This window comes from Mesoplodon bidens (assembly GCF_964165515.1).
Source record: "Mesoplodon bidens genome assembly, chromosome: 18".
NCBI classification, from domain to species: Eukaryota; Metazoa; Chordata; class Mammalia; order Artiodactyla; family Ziphiidae; genus Mesoplodon; species Mesoplodon bidens.
In genome coordinates, this window is record NC_138175.1 from 36,460,621 (window position 1) to 36,481,055 (window position 20,435).

At 48.7% G+C, this 20,435-nt stretch overlaps 1 protein-coding gene across 1 annotated transcript in view; it reads left to right on the forward strand.

Moving 5' to 3' along the window:
- The window catches only part of ABCC11 (ATP binding cassette subfamily C member 11), a gene marked incomplete at both ends in the record, with an annotated part of 131,707 nt that overhangs the window by 32,659 nt on the left and 78,613 nt on the right, over window positions 1–20,435 (forward strand). The window contains 11 exon segments of the mRNA XM_081217453.1: window positions 2,145–2,371; window positions 2,496–2,630; window positions 3,899–3,929; window positions 3,931–4,048; window positions 4,051–4,085; window positions 8,140–8,229; window positions 9,460–9,649; window positions 11,114–11,273; window positions 14,814–14,892; window positions 15,471–15,536; window positions 15,540–15,584. Of these exon segments, the coding sequence (XP_081073579.1) occupies window positions 2,145–2,371; window positions 2,496–2,630; window positions 3,899–3,929; window positions 3,931–4,048; window positions 4,051–4,085; window positions 8,140–8,229; window positions 9,460–9,649; window positions 11,114–11,273; window positions 14,814–14,892; window positions 15,471–15,536; window positions 15,540–15,584 (1,176 nt within the window).

Genomic DNA, 20,435 nt, shown 5'->3' on the forward strand with positions numbered 1-20,435 from the left:
TGATTTGTCACAGTGATTGTGACAATTCTTTTTGCTTTAGTTAGCTCATGTATTTAGCAAAAGATTCTGGAGATAAAATTAAAGACAATTTAGAGGCAGGAAAAGAAAACAAGGAAGCTCACCGTCGGCCCCTCTGAAGTTTGCTGCTCCCCACCTTAGACGGCAAATGAACTATACTTGGTCAGCAGGATCCAGGTGTTTGCCATGAGGGCTGCTGTAAGTAAGGGACACTTCGTGACTCAAATAATTATAATTTATTAATAGTCAAAATGTATTTTCTTCCTTTCCCCCTTCTCCTTTCATTGCTTCCTTTAGGTTTGGCTTTATTAGATACTATTAACTTCTATTCATTTCTTTGTTTTGTGTTACGGCTTGAGAAATACATGGGGAAATGAAAGTGGTCAGTGGTCAGCAGGTCCGTGCCTTGACCCTTTAAGAAATGCCTCCAGTGAAGAGCGTGGCTGTGCTGGGGGTGAGGGAAGCCCTGGGAGGCCTGGTCCTGTCATGGTTTTGTCGTTAACTACTTGGGTGACCTTGAGCAAGTCACTAAGCTGCTCCCCCTTCTCTGGGCTTCAGTTTCCTCATCTGTAAAATGAGGAGGATGAACCAGATGGTTTTGTTAGAACTTTTCTAATATGAAATGCTCTTTGATCTCCAAAGGACCTCACATCCACTGCTTTTAAACTTTTTTTTTTTTTTTTTGCGGTACGCGGGCCTCTCACTGCTGTGGCCTCTCCCGTTGCGGAGCACAGGCTCCGGATGCGTGGGCTCATGGGCCCAGCTGCTCCACGGCATGTGGGATCTTCCCAGACCGGGGCATGAACCCGTGTCCCCTGCATCAGCAGGTGGACTCTCACCACTGCACCAACAGGGAAGCCCACATCCACTGCTTTTAGAGGTCAAGTTGGGCTGCCACCTTCAAGAAGGGGCAGTCATGGTTAAAATCTACCCAAGATTCCATCTTACGCAATTGCAGTGGAATGGCTGCTACTAATTTTTGGTGATACTGAGTGAAATGGTCCCGTCTTTTTTACTGAGAAAAAAGTAAGAGTAAGAGTTGAAAAGAAATGTAAGAGTTAGTATTAATAGCAATACCAGGAGACAGGTATTGTTTTGAGGACTTTTAATGTATTATCGTTTCCTTCCTTTTTATTTATTTTTTGTTTTTATTTATTTATTTTTTAAAACATCTTTATTGGAGTATAATTGTTTTACAGTGGTGTGTTAGTTTCTGCTTTATAACAAAGTGAATCAGCTATACATATACATATATCCCCATATCTCCTCCCTCTTGCGTCTCCCTCCCTCCCACCCTTTCCTTCCTTTTTAAAATAATAGTTTTATCAGGATATAATTCACATACCATGAAATTTACCCTTTTAACTTGTATATTTTTAATATACAATAATACAATATATAATATACCCTTTTATTATTTTTTAAAATTTATTTATTTTATTTTTGGCTGAGTTGGGTCTTCATTGCTGTGCACAGGCTTTCTCTAGTCATGGCGAGTGGGGGCCACTCTTTGTTGCGGTGCGCAGGTTTCTCGTTGCAGTGTCTTCTCTTGTTGCAGAGCATGAGCTCTAGGCACGTGGGCTTCAGTAGTTGTGGCACGCAGGCTCAGTAGTTGTGGCTCACGGGTTCTAGAGCGCAGGCTCAGTAGTTGTGGTGCACGGGCTTAGTTGCCCCGCAGCATGTGAGATCTTCCTGGACCAGGGCTCGAACCCTAGTCCCCTGCATTGGCGGGCAGATTCTTAACCACTGCACCACCAGGGAAGCCTGATAATATACCCCTTTTAAATTGTATATTTTAGTATATTTGCAGAGTTGTGCAATCGTCATCACAACTCTGAAGCATTGTTATCATCCCCATTTTACAAATGAGGACACTGAGACTCAGAGGGGTTAAGTAACTTGCCCACAGTCCCATAGTAGTAGGTGGAAGAGTGGGGCAGCCCTGGAGTCCAGGCAAATTGACTCTGGAGCCCCTGCTTTTAACCACTGCTCTATGTTGCCTTCCCTGAATACCCTTTAAGCTGCATCCTGTACCTCTTTAGAGCCTGAGGGTACCTGGCATCTTCATCAAGCCCAAGCAAGGCCTGTGGCCAGCCTCATGACCTGGGTTGCTTTTGTCCTTGCAGGTGTCCCGCTGCCCCATGTGTTTCTTTGACACCACCCCAACAGGCCGACTCCTGAACTGCTTTGCAGGGGACTTTCATGAGCTGGACCAATTCTTGCCCACTGTGGCTGAACAGTCCCTGCTCCTGATTTTGGTGGTGACCGCCATCCTGATAATTGTCAGTGTGGTGTCTCCCTCTGTCCTGCTGATGGGAGTTGTAATGCTCATTGTTTGCCTTGTTTATTTTAGATGAATGGGTTCTTTTCACTTGTGAATGAGGTTTGTGACTTGGGGTATGAATCTAGGACCAACCTAGAATTGGAGGGTCCCAGAGGCAGATGGCCCAGGACACTCACTCCCATTCTCGATGCAGAATGTTCAAGAGGGCCATCAATGCGTTCAAGAGCCTGGAAAACTACAGTTCCCCTTTATTTTCCCACATCCTCACCACTCTACACAGCCTGAGCTCCATCCGTGTCTATGGAGAAACTGAAGATTCCATCAGCAAGTGAGTCCCTCTGCTGTCTGAGGGTGATGGGGACTCTGGGGGTGGTGGGGCGCAGGAAGCCAGGAAACAGAGCATCTGGAAATAGGATCATCTTCAGAAGAATCAGAGAGAACTCTGTTTTATCCCATTTGTTTCTCCGAGCCTCCGGAACCTCATCTGGAAGATGGTGCTTATAAGAATAAAAAATGAAAAATGTAAGTGATATGAAAAATGCTTGTCAACCTTAAAGATCTGTGGCTATTATATACATATATCAATATAATTAATGGTAAGATGTGTTACTGTGTTAGCACTTACTGCATTGGTTTTCTTTTTTCTTTCGCTTCCAAACAGGTATCTAAATATAATAAAATAATAAAGAACAAGGGCTCTTTAAATAACACAATTTTCTTCACTATTCACACCCACAGATTTGCCTTCTAATGTTTGTTGCAACAAACAAACAAATCCTACGATTGTTGCTGAAGTTTAGTTGTGTAACATAAACTTATCTACTTGTAACGATCAGTCAGACATGGTCTGCGCTGAACTACAAGAAGCTTACCGTCTAATGGGAGACAGGAGACACAGACGTATGTTTTTGTAATAAGACAGTGTTGAATATGATAAGACAGCATAAGAGAAGAGCAGGTAAAATGCTCTGGGAGTTCAGAGGAGAAAACGACGACCCACATCTGGGGATCAGGGAAGGCTTTGGGGAGGAGGCAGCACCTGAGGTGGCCTTGAAGCCCGGGAAAATTGGGGCACGTGAGATGGTGTGTGCTCTGTTGGCTGAAATATTGGATGAGCCATGGTGCCAGCTCTCCCAGTGGCACTGGAGAGACCCAAGGACTGTGCAGACACTAGGACTAAGGGGATCCTGGAGTGACACATTCATTCAGTCAACACTGAGAACCTACCAGGATACAGCAGTAAACAAGGTGGGTACGTACAAGGACGGGATCACTCGCCTTCACTCACTCACAAATCTGGGCATGTATTCACTCTCATTGGCCCAGTTACGGTAACTTGCCCATCCTGGACCAATCATCAAGGCCAGGAGAAGAGAACTGCTGATAGGCCTTAATCGGTCAGAGACCACTCCTAAATCTGGGGTCAGGTGAACTCCATGGCTGAGAAAGGGGTAGGAAGGAATCCCCCCAGTTTTCTTTGTCGGCTCTTTGATGAGAGTGGGGAGCTGGATGCTGGAGGAAGCACCCAGTGTCCACCTCGGGAAACCCTGGGTTGGACAAACACGTGTGGCTTTCAGGTTGTCCTTTCCTTCTCAGGTTTAAAAGGCTGATGGATGCACAGAATAACTTACCTGCTGATGTTTTTGTCTTCCACGCGATGGGTGGCACTGAAGCTGGAGCTCATGACCAACATGGTGACCTTGATGGTGGCCTTGTTCACGTTTTTTGGAGTTTCCTCTGCCCCCTATTCTACAAAGCCATGGCTATCAGCCTTGTCCTGCAGGTGAGGGAGGGACTCTCAGATGGCAGGTGGTGGCCTGTGGTCTGTGGGCAGACTCAGGGGTCCATGGGACTTTGATCACACCTTGGGTTTTGGCCGCTTGTGATCTTACGAACGATGTGCTTGGCTTTCTGAATCCGCAGCTTTGTTCTGGTTCCTTGTCACCTTTGAACTGAGACGTCTGTATTTAAAGGTGTTTAACGGAATCATAGAATATTGGGATTGAAGGGGACCCCACAGACAACAGAGTCCAACCCTCCTATTGTGTAGATGGGGAAATTGAGGCTCAGAGAGGGGAAGGAGTTGTCTGAATGCACAGAGCGTTAGAAGCAGAGCCAGGGCAAGACCTCTGACCTCTTGTTTTCCTGTCTGGTGTGTTTTCACTTTACTATTAATACCCTGATTCAGTTGTCAAACTTTTCTGAGGTATCTGGGCGAGGGAGCTGTGGAAAATGTAGGTTTCCCAGTCCTCCCCTGGAGCAGGCCTCTCAGACTTCAAAGTGTATAGGCTTGAAACCGAGCGCTCGGCCCAGCCTGCCAGGCTGATTCAGCCAGGCCTGTGGGGCTGACCGGAGGGCCACGCTCCAGAGCATAGCTGCAGGGATTCGGAGTCAAGTCCTTGTCGGGCGGGGTCTTGGAATCTAATTTTAAAAATGGGTTCTCAGGGGGACCCTGGTGTAGCAGTTGGCAGGCCTCATGGTCTGAGTTCCTCCATGCCAGGCAGTGGGGCCAAGGTTCATGTCCACAGAGTCCTGGGGAAGGGCTCTCCACGAAGGGCCTTGAGGCCAGATGCTGGCCCAGGGAACCCTGGCCGTCCCCTCCCCCAGGGGTACTCATTAACTATCCTCTCTGGATGCTTTCTCTCTAACTGGGCTTAGGTCTCGTGTGCCCCACGCTGAGGCTTCCTTTTGGGTGCAGAGGGGCTCCCTTGTGCTCCGTGTTGAGCCCTGTGGCAGACACATGTTTGCACACACATACGGTGCTGTGCCACATGCCCATGCCTGTGTGCAGACCCTTCCGAGGGTGCATGGGCCAGTCAGGAGGCTGTGCAGTGTTCATGCCCACAGACAGCTGCCCCGTGCCATAACCAGGGTATCGGGGAGCTCACACTGAGCCTGCGCCCTGCTGGGTACTTGCTGTGCTTTCTTCCATTGAACTCACACCACCTTCCATGAGATGCGGCCAAGTGGTTAAGAATGTGTGGTTTGGAACATGCAGGTTCACACCAGGCTCTGTCCATCATCAGCTGTGTGACTTTGGGGAAGTCTGTTACCCTCCCTATGCCTGGGATTCCTCTTCTATAAAAGGGAGATAATAAAAATTCTGAAATCATGGACTTGTGAAAAATGTATGTAAACTTGAGGGTTCATGCATGTTAAAAACCTTGGCCCAGAATAAATGCTGGATAAATGTTTGCTGTTATTGCTCCCAGCTTACAGATAGGAAACTAGAGTTTCTGGAGTTAATTCACCCATATTCCCCCAGCTGCTGAGAGACAGATTTGTCCATGGTAGGGCACACTCTTCTCTCTCTCTCTCTTTCTCCCTCTCTCTGACACACACATACATAAGCACACACTCGGCCATGCACAAACACATGCACACGTGCCCCAGTGCAGAGTTGGCCCTGAGCCTTCCAGAACTCTGGGGAGAGGCCCTACACTGGAGTCCTGTAGGATGTGGAGTCACTAAGGCCAGAGATGAGCCTGCCTGCTGCACCCTGTGCCCAGGTTGTCCAGTGCTGGTGCAGGAAGCGGGTGGAGGCTTAGCTCTCCCAGGAGCACCATGCATACAGGTGGCCACTCAAGGTCGACCAGTTGTCCCACCACAGGCCACCAAGGAGGAGCTCTGCCTGGGGGTGTGATGATGTCAGAATGACCCCGGATTCATCCTTTCTTCTCAACATCTGCTGCCCTATTTGAGTGTCTCATCTCTATCCTGGGTAACAACCTCCTAGCCTCCCTGCCTCGCCCACCCCCGAGCCCCTTCCCATCCACCTTCTATACTCTCTCCAGAGTGATCTTTAATTCTAGGTTTCCCTCATGTTACTGCCTTGGTTAGAACCTCTAGAGACTCCCTGTCTCCTTATGCACCAAAGCTAAGCCATGGACCTATGTTCCAGGCCCTCAAATCTGGCCTCAGACCCCACATGCTCTCTCTCCTCTGGTCAAACTGGTACTTTGACTTCTGCATGCACTCTTGAGAAAATTCAGGCTTTGGGAGGCAGGTAACACACACCATGTTGCTTTGTAGCCCTAAGAGTTTTCTTAGTAAATATTAGAGATGTTTCTGGTTGCAAGCCAAAGTAAGCCAAAGAACCAGTTCAAAATGGCCTTGACAATCTGGCAACTTATTATCCTATGTGACCGGAAGGCTGGGGTAAGGCTGTTCTCTGTTGGCTAATTTACTGGCCTAGCATGAACCCATGATCATTTGATCTTTCTGCTCTGGCATCCACGCCTGATTTTTGTCCTCAGGATTGTCTGCTCAAGTTCACAAAATGGTTGCTGAAGCCCCAAGCAGCACATCCTCACCCAGAAACTGCCGAAGACTAGAGAGTAGATAACTTTTTCCATGTGTTCCCTTGTAAGAACAAGGAGTAGCTTCCTGGAATGCTTGCATCTGAGTCTTCCTTGTGCTTTCTTGGCCAGAGCTGTGTCATGGCTCACTCCTAAACCAGTCATTGGCAAGAGGAGAGGGATTAACATAAGTGGTTTGGAGTAACCAAGCCTTCCTGGAATTCCAAGCTGTAGAAACCTGAACATAACAGAGGGTGTGTTAGCAAGGAAGGAAGAGGCGACCAGCTGTGGATAGGCAATCAACTGTGTCTGATATCCCTTCCCAGCTCAGTGTCATTTCAGGATAGTGACTCCTTCTCTGACTTATATAGGCTTTCCCTCCCTGGCCTCCCTGGTCCGTACGTACCCTTTGCTTTAGCTGCAGTCAAATGGCCTGCAGGGTCCTGAATGTATGTTGCCACTTTACTACTGTCAAGACTTTGTCCCTCTATTAGGAACGCCTCTCTCCACCTGTGTTTAGCTGGCTAAATCCCACCTCTCCTTAAAAAGGTAGCTCCAGTGCCAACTCCTCCAGGAAGCCTTCCCTGTGGCCCTTGTCTGGTGACTGTCCACTGGCCACGACGGTGCTGTGGGCTGACTCTGTCATGCTGCCTTCTCTGCTGACCTATCTCCCCATCCGACTGGGCACTCCTCGAGGGCAGGAACTGTGTCTGTTGCACTTTAAACATGGAGCCTGGCCCAGCACCTGCATGAGAGTTTGTTGACTGACTGTATAACAGAGTTGTTGCCCAGCACCTTCTGCATGGCCTGGGGGGTACAGAGCATAAAGACTGGGCCCCCATCCCAGCTCTGCCTTCGGCTTCCAGGTGATTCTCTGTGTACCATTTCTTCTATTTGGACCTCCATTTTCTCATCTATAGTGCCTCCAATTCCCAAGAATCCCTGAGACACCTCTTAACCTGGGTTTCCCTGAAGGCAGAGCCTGAGTCAAGGACTCAGATTCAGGTAGATTTTTTGTGAGATGCTCCCTGGAAAGAGGACCAAGGGAACAGGAGCACGAGACAGGGAAGTTGGAACTGTACCATGAGATTGTGTCATTGAGGTCACTGCTCTAGGTCATCAGCACTCAACTCCCAGGATTGTCCCCCGAAGGCTGAGAGACAGGAGCCTTCATCTGCTGGCTCTTTTCCCCGTTAGTTGAGGGTTGCTCCCAAGGGCCGTAACTCCCGTGTTTCTGGGCTGCACATGGCCTGAGTGGGCTCCTGTGGTGTGGATGAAGGTTTTGAATGGAAAGCAGAGGATTCCTGAGGTGGAACGGGGTTGGTAGGGTTGCTGGCCTGCAACTGCCCACCACAGCTTCAGTGAAACTTAGGAGTAGCCTCAGGGGGGCGCCAGAGGTACCTGCTCCATCCCTATAAGGGAAGTTGTCTTGGTTTGAAGAGTTGCTTGGGAGGAATGGCAACTCCCAGTCTTCAGGAGTGGAGAGAGCCTGAGCTCACCCCTACAGCCTGCTAGCCTGATGCTTCTCCTTCGTTCCAGCTGGCGTCCAACTTCCAGGCCTGTGTCTGGATTAGTTCAGAGACAGAGGCGTACTTTACAGCTGTGGAGAGGATGCTGCAGTACATGAAGGTGGGACACAGGTCTGGGCTTTGAGCAGGGAAATCTGGAAGGCTCACACCCAGCCTGGGGCTCAGCTTCTGTGGCCTCTGCAAGCCGCAACAACTCAGGGGCCCTGAGATTTTCCCAGGAGGCAGCTGGGCTCCTGGTCCTTCCTCCCCATCTCCCCTGGAACTGTGCATATCATCTCTCAGAAGCTCTTCCACACCCATTGCCTCATTTTGACCACATCCCTCATGGCATTCTTGGATGTAGAGGGAATGATCTGCCCTTTTTAGAAGTGAGGGGTTTGCACAAATATAATAATACTAATGATGACAATAATAATTGTTATTAATATTGCTTCTATTTATGTCCTAGTATTTAAGAGCCCAGATTTTGGAGCCAGATCACCTGGGTTCAGGTCTAAGCTTTGCCACGTGAGTCAGCTGTGTACCCTTGTGAATTACTCAGCCTTTCTGCTCCCCATCTCTGAAATGGGACAAATCACAGTATCTACTTCATAGGGTTATTAGAAAGATTAAATAACATCACATGCAAATCACTTAGCATAGTGCCTGGCCCATAGTAAAGGTTCACTATAATGATATGTAGATTATTTCATGGAATCACAAAACAACTTAATGAGGTTGACTGAATTATTACCCCCAACATCCAGAGGAGGAGACTTTCCTCCCAATACACCCACCGTGCTCGATGCAGAGCTGTGGGCTTGGAGTCAGGCAGCCCTGGGTTTAAGTCCCCGGTCGTCCACTCACCAGCTGTGTGGTGTTAGCATGTGATGTGACCTGTTTGAGCCTCTGTTTCCTCCCCTGTGAAATCATCCAAAATTGCCTACCCCCTAGGATAGTGATCGAGAGAGATTAAGTCTGCATGAGGGCTCTGAGTCATAAAACATGCTCCACAGGGGTGAGTTAGCTCTGCTGTCCTTATTATCATTTTTCTGGATTCCGTTTCTTTAGAGCCTCATACAATAAATTAGAGAGAGTTTTCTATGTTAATAACAAGGGGACCAGCTCTATGGTTTCTCACTCTTTAGGGATAAAATCATATGCATTTCAGGTGATTGGGGGTGGGATGTTCCTCTTGGGGTGTCCTCTGATCACATGGTGGTGGCTTGACCCTGGTTCAGGGCAGGCTGGGGTGCGTCACACACCCAACAGCTAGAGACCAGTGGGTCAGCAGGGGATGGGCAGAGATGGAGGATAACTACTGATTTCTTTTTCTTTCTTTAAAAATGAGATGTGTGTCTCTGAAGCTCCTTTACACATAGAGGGCACGAACTGTCTCCACGGGTGGCCGCAGCATGGGGAAATCACATTCCAGGATTATCAGATGAAATACAGAGACAACACGCCTACTGTCCTCTACAGCCTCAACCTGACGATTCATGGCCAGGAAGTGGTGGGCATCGTGGGAAGGACGGGCTCTGGTGAGCTGAGTGCCCGGGGTACCCCCGTCTTCATTGCTGGCCTTTGGGTGTCAGACCTGTTTTCGGACTTGTGCTTACTCAGTGACCCCAAAGATATTTATTGGGCCCTCACTTTGTGCTGGGAGAACAAAACCCAGAGTCTCTGCTGCCATGGGATTCCAGTGGAGGGGACAGACGTTAACGGTCATCAAATAAGGAAATGAGGGAGGTGACTGACTTGGTGGTGAAGGCCGTGGGGATGGAGAGGGGTGTGTTACAGCGTAAAGGGGTTGGTGGGCCCTTGAACTACAGTGGTCTGGGCTCTGAGGCCAACGTCTGCGGGGGGAGACAGGAAAGGTGAACAAGGTGCAGGAACGAGCGCTTCCAGTAGGGGGCGTGCAGGGCTCCGGCTCCTCCTTTCCTCCTCCCCTCCCGCTCTAGACCTCTCTAGTCAGCCCCCTCCTTCGCCACCTGCCTCTCCCCACTTCCCTTCTCCTGATTGACTTCTTTCCTCTCTTTCTCTCCTATCACTTTTGGGAGATCTGACCCTAGGGTCATCCCCTCCCACTTTTTCATTGTTCAAAAACAGCGCTTAGACCCCAGCTTGCCTCTCCAGGTAGCCCCCCAGGATGACTGGAGCCTTGTGGGTCTCTGCCTCCTCAGGCCCCTGCAGGCCTCGCACTACTGCAAGGTGAAGAGTTCCCAGCTATATTCTTTCGTGTGTTCTTCCCTTTCTACTTCTTGCCCACCGTTGGGCTGAAAGGACTGGGTCTGACATAGAGAAGCTCTCAGTAGAGATGGTCCAATTGACTGTATTCATCCAGTAGGTATTTACTGAGCACCTACTATATGCCAGCTGTGGAAACACAAAGATGAACAAGACACAGGCCCCTCACACTGACCTTATCTTTGAGAGCAGAGGTTGAAAACTCAAATGCTTTCTGGGCCCAGCAAATAACATAGATGCATGAAATGGGCCTGGGGTGTGATGAAAGGAGGGTGGGAGGGCAGCGCACTGAACTTGAAGGCTGTTCTCTCTCAAGGAAGCAGCCACACTTGGCTCCAGCTGCCTATTGCCCAGGGAGATATGGGACGAGTGTTGCCAGTTCTACTGACTTTCAAGAGAAGCATGCAGTTTGAATTTTTGTTTATTGGGTCTTTGGATTTTTTTTAAAAGCTGGCAAAGAATTTGAAGAACAGCAATAATGTTATGTGTGTGAAACAAAACGTATGTGTGGGCTGGATTTATCCAGGGGCTCCATTTGTGCCTTCTGGTTGAGGCAGTAACAAGCTGCTCGTGGTTTCGGGCACCCCTTGGAGCGGAGACTCCGGGCCTCTTCTGCCCTCTCAATGCTCATGATCACAAGGAACAGGCCACGGAGCGGGTGGGTCAGGGCTGGATGCCAGGTCAGACCTGTGCTACCCCTCTTGCAGACTCAGGAGACGGAGCCCCACAGGCTCCGTCTCCTTGTTCTTGCCCCATAGGGAAGTCCTCCCTGGGGGTGGCTCTCTTCCGCCTGGTGGAACCAGCCGTGGGCCGCATCCTCATCGATGGCGTGGACATCTGCAGCCTTGGCCCGGAGCACCTGCTGTCCAAGTTCTCGGTTATCCCTCAAGATCCTGTCCTGCTGTCAGGGACCATCAAGTGAGTGCTGGGCCGAGGCCAGCCTGTGCGGAGGACAGGCTCCCAGCAGGAGTTGCAGGACGGATATCCGGGGCTGGGCTGCCTCTGGTCAGCTGTGGCCAGAGCCTCAATTTCTGGGCCTCCGCTCTCTCCTTGGCACACAGGGCCTCTCCTGCCGACCTGACCCCCCTCTCCTAGATGTTCCTGAGGACTGAATGAAGCCCAGATATACACAAGAGCACTTTGTAAACCATGATGTCCTAAACAAAAGCCAGGCATTTTTTATTTTTAAAAAATCTGATGGGATTGGTCAGATTTCAGGTCACTATTAGCATCTGACCTGTGGCTCACCACATCCTTCCACGTATGGGTGTGGTTTATTCTCTTCTCTCACCCACTGGGCAAGGCCGACCGGGGCGTTCAGGCTGGATGTTAGGATGCACTTTGCAATCCAGGCAGTCCCGTCAGTGAAGCAGGCAGAACCGGGTCTCTAAGCCTCCCCTCCACACTTTCTATATCCTTGGAAGTCAACTCAGGCAATAAGCTTCATCCAGATTAGTGCTGCTGCTTGGTGCTCGTTAACTTGCTCCAACCCAAGGCATGGAGACTGAGGAAGAATGAGGCATTAAAAATGAAGCTGAGGGGCTTCCCTGGTGGCGCAGTGGTTGAGAGTCCGCCTGCCGATGCAGGGGACACGGGTTTGTCCGGGAAGATCCCACATGCCGCGGAGCGGCTGGGCCCGTGAGCCATGGCCGCTGAGCCTGCGCGTCCGGAGCCTGTGCTCCGCAACGGGAGAGGCCACAACAGTGAGAGGCCCGCATACCACAAAAAAAAAAAAAAAAAAAAAAAAAATGAAGCTGTACCCACATGTTCCAGGGATAGTTAAGCGGCATTCTTAGAGGCAAGAGGATAACTTACCCTAGAGCTCTGATCATCCATTTATTTATTTTCTCGTTGTTCATTGATTCCTTCATCCTTTCACCCACTTAATTTGCCTTTTTTGAGCCTCTGCCAGGTCCAGATATTGTGCTAGGGACTGGGGACACTTTGATGAATGATTACTTCCCGTGCTCCCCCCAGAAGTTCGCAGTATAGTTGGGGGTGGGGACGTTGTAGAGATGTAAGACCCGTCAAATTATAATACAAGGAGGTAATTGCTAGATCAGAGATATGAACTAAGTGCTAAGGGAGCCCACAAGTAGGACAAATAACTGCCTGGGGGAATCCAGAAAGTCTTCTTAGAGGAGGGGGATGGGCATTTGAGTAGGGTTCTGAAGGATAAGTAGGAGCTTGCCTGGCAGAAAAAGAGGAGAAAGTCTTTCCAGGGAGAGTGCATAATATGTGCACAGACAGAGAATTTTGTAATGATTGTCTTGTTTTAGAGGAGTGAGGTAACATTTAATGATAGATTTCTGTGTTAAGGTAGAACTTGGCCAAATCTATGGTGCCAAGGTATAGGAGAAGTAAAAGTATGAATTAACATTTATTGAGCATCTATATGTGCCAGCCCCATGCTTTAATATTCTGTGTCATTTAACTGTCACAGCAATCCTATGAAGTAGGCACTGTTATTAACCGCTGTTTATAAGGGAAGAAACTGAACTTAAAGAGGAAAAGTGAAGGAGACACACACATAAATGGTAAAGATGAGATATAACCACAGGTAGTCCAACCCCTTAACCAGCGATTGTCCCCCCCTTTGCATCAGGAAGAGTGGACTGGAGTACAGGAGACCTGGGTTCTCTGCCTTTTAAGGTTCCATTTATCTCTGAGTATCTTTGATTCCAGCCTGTCTCTCAGACTGCCTTGTGGTGTGACCTTGAACAAGCCACTTAACACTGATAAGCCATAATTTTCTCATCAATACAAGGGGTATATCCATCTCATGGGGAAGAGGACGTCAATGAGCCCATCTGTGAAAATGCTTTGGAAACTATCAACTATCATGCAAATAGGGCATTTTACCTTCTGCTTCTTTAATGCAATCTAGCTCTACATGCAAAGTGTATGTGGCTGCCAGAACTGGGGAAAGATAAAGCAGAGGTTAAGAACGGGTTTCAATTGCGACTCAGTGGTTGCATAACAGGGAAGGGTTTATGATGTTTCCTATGCCAAATGCCAGAGCAAACCTTAATAGGTATAAAGTCCAGTTAAATCCCAATCTGATGTCAGTCGCCTGGATGATCAGTTAGGATTCTTTCACTGCAAGAGATGGAAAAAATGACCTTATACTTACTAGAATGGCTATAATAAGAAAAGAAAAAAGAAAAAGGAACATAACAAGTGTTGGTGTGAATGTTGAGAAATTGGAACCCTCATGAACTATTGGTGGGAATGTAAAGTGGCACGGGCACTGTGGAAAACAATTTGGCAGTTCTTCAAAAAGTTAAATATAGAATTATCATATGAGCCACCAATTCTGGTTCTAGGTATATACCTAACAGGGTTGAACGCAGGGCTTGAACTGATATTCGTATACCGGTGTTTATGGCATTATTCACAATAGCCAAAAGGTAGAAACAACTCAAATGTCCATCAGCAAATGAATGGATAAATAAATGTGATATGTACACACAATGGAATATCATTCAGCCATAAACAGAATGAAAATTTCATATATGCTACAACATGGATAGACCTTGAAAACATTATGCTAAGTGAGATAAGCCGGACATAGAAGGACAAATATTGTATATTTCCATTTAAATGAGGTAACAGGAATAGGCAAATTCATAGAAACAGAAAGTAGAAAAGAGGAGACCAGGGGCTGAGGGAGCGGGGAAGAAGGAGATTGTTTAATGGGCAGAGTTTTTATTGGTGATGATGAGTTTTAGTGGATTGTTACACGACATTGTGAATGTACTGAACACCACTGAATTGTACACTTACAAATGGTTAAAATAATAAGTATTATGTTATGTATATGCTAACACACACACACACGCACACACACACACACACACACAAGGTGGCTTAAGCTAAAAGGACCTTTTGGCTCACAATACTGGGAAGGCCAAGGCTGATTCAAGGGCTCAGTGTCCCACTCACTCTGCCTTGGCTTCATTCTCGGGCTCCAATGAGGGGCCTGGGGGGCACCATGTGTCCCACTCCCAAGACGAGATGGTTGCAGCCTCTCTTGTTCAGTTAGTGAGAAAGAACAAGCCCCCTTCCTGGTGATTGTTGTCAAAATCCTGAGATACACTCTGATTGGTTCCCTTCCCACCCCTAGCCAATCACTGTGGACAGGGAGTACCGCGTGCTTGTTTGCTTTTACCTGAGTCCTTGCTCCACCCTGGTGCTGGTGATGAAGCTCCACCTGGACCACATGGGCTTGATGGCTGGGGAAGAGGTGGCCCCCAAGCAAGACTTGGGGGCTGCTGCCTGAAGAAGGAAGGGGTACTGGGAAGGCACAAGAAAGACCATTTTTGGGAGTTCAATGTGCTTCTCTGGATCCAGTAATCCAGCTCTAACCATCCTTGGTCACTTGCTGTAGGGGGGCGGGGCAGACCGCTCAATGGTCAAGGGTGCTTCTTGAACACTTCTCTTCCTCTCCTGAGGCAGGTTCAACCTGGACCCTTTTGACCACCGCACAGATGAGCAGATCTGGGATGCCTTGGAGAGGACATCCTTGAGCGAGATGGTGAGCAGCTGCAAGGCTGAATTCTTGGTCTTAGCCTGATGGTCCTCTGGGCTCCGCTCATTCTGCATGGATTAAATCATCTCATGGGATGAGATGGTTTGGGATCCCTAGATAAAGCATAAAGGCTGATGACACCAGCAGTAAGCCAGGTATGTTCCAGCTCAGAGGACGTAGCAAGGGCAAGGTGGGTACGGCTTTGCCCTCCCAATGCTTACATTCAGGAGAGACGCCCTCAGACAGAGGCAAGTGCTGTGTAGGTAGTGCTGAGATCTCCAGACTGCAGTGAGTGGCCAGGCAGGGCCTCTGTAAAGATGCACATTTAACTGAGACCAAATACTGAGGGGGCAGCTGGGCACCAATCTTTGAGGGAACATTCCAGGCACAGGAACTAGCAGATGCAAAGACCCTGAGAGGGGAGGGAGACAGGCACAGTAGAGGAAGAGAAAGGCCAGTGGCTGGAGTGTAGAGACAGACAGACGGGGGTTTGGGGGAGTGTCAGAATGTGACAGAAGAGGTACGAGGGGATTGGTTAGGGCTCACCCCACAGTGGTGCAAGGGCATCTTCCCCAATATCACAGATTTCAAAGTTGCCGCAAGGCCTGCAAGCAGAAGTTGTGGAAAATGGCTCAAACTTCTCAGTGGGGTAGTGGCAGCTGCTCTGCATCACCCGGGCCCTCCTCCGCAGCTCCAAGGTGAGAGCTGGCAAGGCGTGAGGGGTCCGGGAGATGCCTGGCGTGGGGAACACACTGGCTCTTTCTCCCTCAGGCACATGGGACTCTGGGTGCCGTGCTGGGTTCTGTCCACAAATCTGAGAAGGGTTTGCTGTGTCACTTTCTGCCATTCCATGTGCACCTGCCTGGGGAGGGGGGGTGCTTCTCCCCCTGGACCTCTGGATCCTGGCATCCCGACTGCCACAGCCAAGCCCCAACGTGCTTCTCCTACACGAAGCCACAAGGCTAGAAACGTATTCACTCAAAACTGCCCACTGTACTTCCCTTTAAAACTTGGATGCAGGATACTCCCTCGTCTTTATTAGAATTGAGAATCAGATGACAGCTGTTCTGGGGCAAAATGATATATATATTTAAAGTTTCATCTGACAATGTTTCTTGAGGTTTCCCAAATATTTCACCTGTAATTTCAGGTACTACAGGGGCTAGTTAGGAGCCAACTTTCCCTGACAAGTGGGGTGATACACACACACATACATACACACACCTTCACACGCACACGTATGTACATACTTGCACACGTCTACACATGCACATGCAACACGCAACATGGTCAATTAATGAGCAATGCAAAAAATGTTGTTGCGGACCCTCAAAGCTGTGGGGAAGAGCAGGCAAAGCTCAACAGGGCCAAAAGCAGGGAGAAAGTTTCAGAGGAGGGAGGACTTGCCCCCTCTTGCTAAGAGAGAAGGGTGACAGGACTTGCGGTATGTATGTAGCACTTTCTTAACCTGTTGTTCCGTATTTCACAGTTACTTAGCCACTTGGCTTGAAAGCTGCTTTCTCCATATAGTTTCCCAAATTTGAGTCATCACTTAATGATTTTTGTCATATCTGCGTACCACCTACCCTATGATTTACTCGTGATGACTTCTTTTAAAAAACGGCCTCATCTCATACAGGAGCATTTGTAAAATCACACTTTCTGTGCCAGTTAGATTTTTCTAATGCATATTGTTAACGAAAGAAATATAAAAACGTTAAAGTAAAAAGTACCTTTATCCGTATACTGGCGACACCATTTCTTGTGTCACCCAGGGTGTGTGCCTGGCCACCCCCCACTTTGGGGAACATTGCTCTACGTTAATTCAGACAATTAGGAAGGTGGTTCATAAAACAAGAAGTTGCCACTGGCACATTTTCATTTTTAAGAACTTAATTTTCTGGTCACTAAAAAATAGTTAGCTCTTGGTTGAGACAACATTCTCTTCATAATGTGATGGATAACTTAGAACTCAAAGTGGGTTGTTTTTTTTTTTTTTTTTTTTTTTGCTGTACGCGGGCCTCTGACTCTTGTGGCCTCTCCCGTTGCGGAGCACAGGCTCCGGACCCGCAGGCTCAGCGGCCATGGCTCACGGGCCCAGCCGCTCCGCGGCATGTGGGATCTTCCCGGACCGGGGTACGAACCCATGTCCCCTGCATCGGCAGGCAGACTCTCAACCACTGCGCCACCAGGGAAGCCCCCATGTGTCTCTTTTTAAGTGATACATTGAGGAATCTCGTAATAATGGTAAAGCTTATTAATAATAGTTTCCTGATCGGTGTTAAAAGTTTTGCAAATGATATACTGACGTTGTAAAAATATGAAAGAAAAAGTCACATTCTTAGTTCTGCTTTCTCTGTTAGCTGGTACTCATTCAGCTACAGGGAACAGAAACACTCTTAAGCTTTCTGGTAAAAGGGACTTTATTAGCTCATATAATGGAAAGTTCCAGAAAAAGTTCTGGGTTGAGTGCCAGTATCAAAATGATGTCTGCCTTGCAGACTCTGCCTTTCTTCTCTCAGCTCTACTTTTCTTTGCTTGGCTTCACTCTCTGGGCTTCTCTCCTCATGGTGGCAGTATGGCTGCCAGCAGGTCTAGGCTCACGTCCCACCAGCTCAATACTCCCGATCTTCTTTCTCCAGGGATTCCAGCAAAAGCTCCAGGGCTAAATCTCACTGGGCCAACTTGGGTCATGTACTAATCCCTGAACCAGTCATGTGCTAGGCTGCTGGAATACAGTGATGGGCCAGGCCCGAGTCACACACTCACACCTGGGCCTGGGGATGGAGTCAGCTGCCCTGAATGAATCACATAGACAGAGAATGGAGGAGGTTGTTTCCCCAAAATAAAATTGGGGTGTTCTTACTATGGTAAAAGAAGAATGGAAATGGATGCCGGGCAGGCCCAAAACAGTAGCTGTCTACCATATGTTTGTTTACTACTTGGAGCATAGATGGGTGAAATAAAGAGTTAATTTATAACATATGCCAACTGGAAATAAGATTATTTGTCACCCCCCTCCCCCCAAGTGGTTCTAGATATATATAAATAGAAAAGGTAATTATTTTCAATTTACTTCTAGAGAGGCCTCATTGTTCAGGGGGAGTATGTTTCAAAGCACTTTCCTTTTGTCTTCAGATTAGTGTCCGATTTTGCCATAAGAAAAATCAATTCCATAAACAAGTATTTCTGTTGCACTGGGGTGGGTGCTGGGGATGTAATGCCATGAGGCTCCTGCCCTCATATAATTTGCCCTCCAGAGAGTAAGTAGTAAACAAGTAAACAGGAGGTTCCAGAACCAAGTGACAGGAGGCAAGGACAGGGCGCAGGAGATGGTGGCAGTCAGAGCAGGCTTCCTGGTGGAAGAGAGGTTGTGGTTTACTGAGACCTGAAAAATGAACAAACATTTGCTCAGATGAAGGGGATTAGGGCGAGGAGGACTGTCCCAGGCAGAGAGAACAGCAAACAAACCCCTGATGCAATCACTGGACCTGGAGCTAGGGACACGTGTGCATCACCTCAGTGCCCTTCCTGGTTCTTAGGCAGCACCCGCTTCTCTTCCTAGGGTGTTTCCCGGCGAAATGTCTTCTCTCTCTTAAGAATCCTTTTGTTTGTTTGATCCCCTCCCCCTTTGTCCTTGCATTTTCCTCTTGGGCCATGAAGAGGGGCCCCTCCTGCTCCCAGCCTGGCTCACCTCTGCAGGCTTGAAGAGCCGCTCATCGGCAAGTTGAAGGTCACTCTACACTCCCTGCCCTGTCCCCTCCCAGAGCTGCCTTAGGGGCAGATGCCTGAGTCCTGTGTGAGAAACTGCTCTACAAGCTCAGGGCTCCATACTTGACCCCAGTGTCTTTCCTTAGGCCTAAGTTAGCTGCCTGTTTTCCTTCAGTGGGCCAGCAGATGGCAGGCTCTTCCCAAAAATGTGGGGATGGCCTGCCGGCTCCAGCTCTATTGGGCTGGCCAGAAAGTTCGTCTGGGGTTTTCAGTAAGTGAGTTGGCGTTTTTCAGTAAGGTGTGATGGAACGACCGAACGAACTTTTTGGCCACCCCAGTAGATCCACTGAGAATCCCTTAGAGCAGGGGGTCCCCAACCCCCGGGTCCAGGGACCGGTACTGGTCCATGGTCTGTAAGGCACCGGGCCACACGGCAGGAGGTGAGCAGGGGGACCAGCAAGAAGCTTCATCTGCCATCCCCCATCGCTGGCATTAACGCCTGAACCGTCTCCCTGCCCCCCGCACCCCCCCTCCCCCGTCCAGGGAAAAATTGTCTTCCACGAAACTGGTGCCTGGTGCCAAAAAGGTTGGGGACCGCTGCCTTAGAGGACGAGAACTAGAGCCCATTTCCACTCGGGCTTCAGGGCCTCATCCCACCTTCCCCCGCCAGCAGCCTCCCTTGGGGTGGGGGGAGGGAGTTCTCAGTCTTGGCTGCACGCTGGAGTCTCCCATAGTGTTTAAAACACCCTGATTGATGTCCACTCCTAGGTGCTTTGATTTCGTTGGTTTGGGGTAGAGACCATTGGGATTTTTTCTTTTTTTTTTTCGATACGCGGGCCTCTCACTGTTGTGGCCTCTTCCGTCGCGGAGCACAGGCTCTGGACGCGCAGGCTCAGCGGCCATGGCTCACGGGCCCAGCCGCTCCGCGGCACGTGGGATCTTCCCGGACCGGGGCACGAACCCTTGTCCCCTGCATCGGCAGGCAGACTCTCAACTACTGCGCCACCAGGGAAGCCCAACCATTGGGATTTTTAAAGCTGTAAGTGGATCTAGTGTGCAGCAAAACTTGAGAACCATTGGCTCCAAGCAGCAATAAAGTAGAATTATTTGAAAAATCGTATATCGGGTTTTTTTCAACAGTATTGGAAATATTTTATTCCTTAAGTTGAGTGCTGACTATATGAATTTGTTTTCTTTAATTCTTTATATATTTTTGGGCATCTGAACTATGTTATAATAAAATTTTTAAAAAATTGATATTTGATATTTCAAAAATAACATAAAAATAATTGTAATGAGAGACTGTAGCTCTACTTCCGTATATTTACTTAATGGTTTGCTATTATTTGTATTGTCAATTACATCCCTGTGGGGCTGGGAGAGTATTTTTAGTGTCCAGGGGTTCTAAAGGCTCCATCTGTCCTCAGGGCCTAGCCCCCCTCCTGGCTGAGTACTGTGGGTAGACTTCAACACAAGCTATGTGATGCATTGCAGTGACAACAGGCAGACGTATAGATCAAAGGAAACAGTCGTCCTGCTGGCCCTGGCCCTGGCCTGCCCTCTGTCTCCAGCTCTGGACACTGTTTTAAGAGAAACACTATTAAATGGAGGCTCTTCAAAGGATGACCCCTAGGGGTCCTGAGCCATGGTGTGAGAGGGACCAGGAAGGAAGAGGCAGTCTTCACTTTCCTGCAGGGCTTCTAGAAGCAGCTCCAGAGGGCAGCCCCAGGCCAAGGGGCATGAACATTCTTTCACCAGAAATGTCTGGCTAGGGAGCTCCCCCTGGTCGGAAGCCTTTTCTGACTCGGACAGCTCTCCCCTGTGTAGGGCGAGGGGCA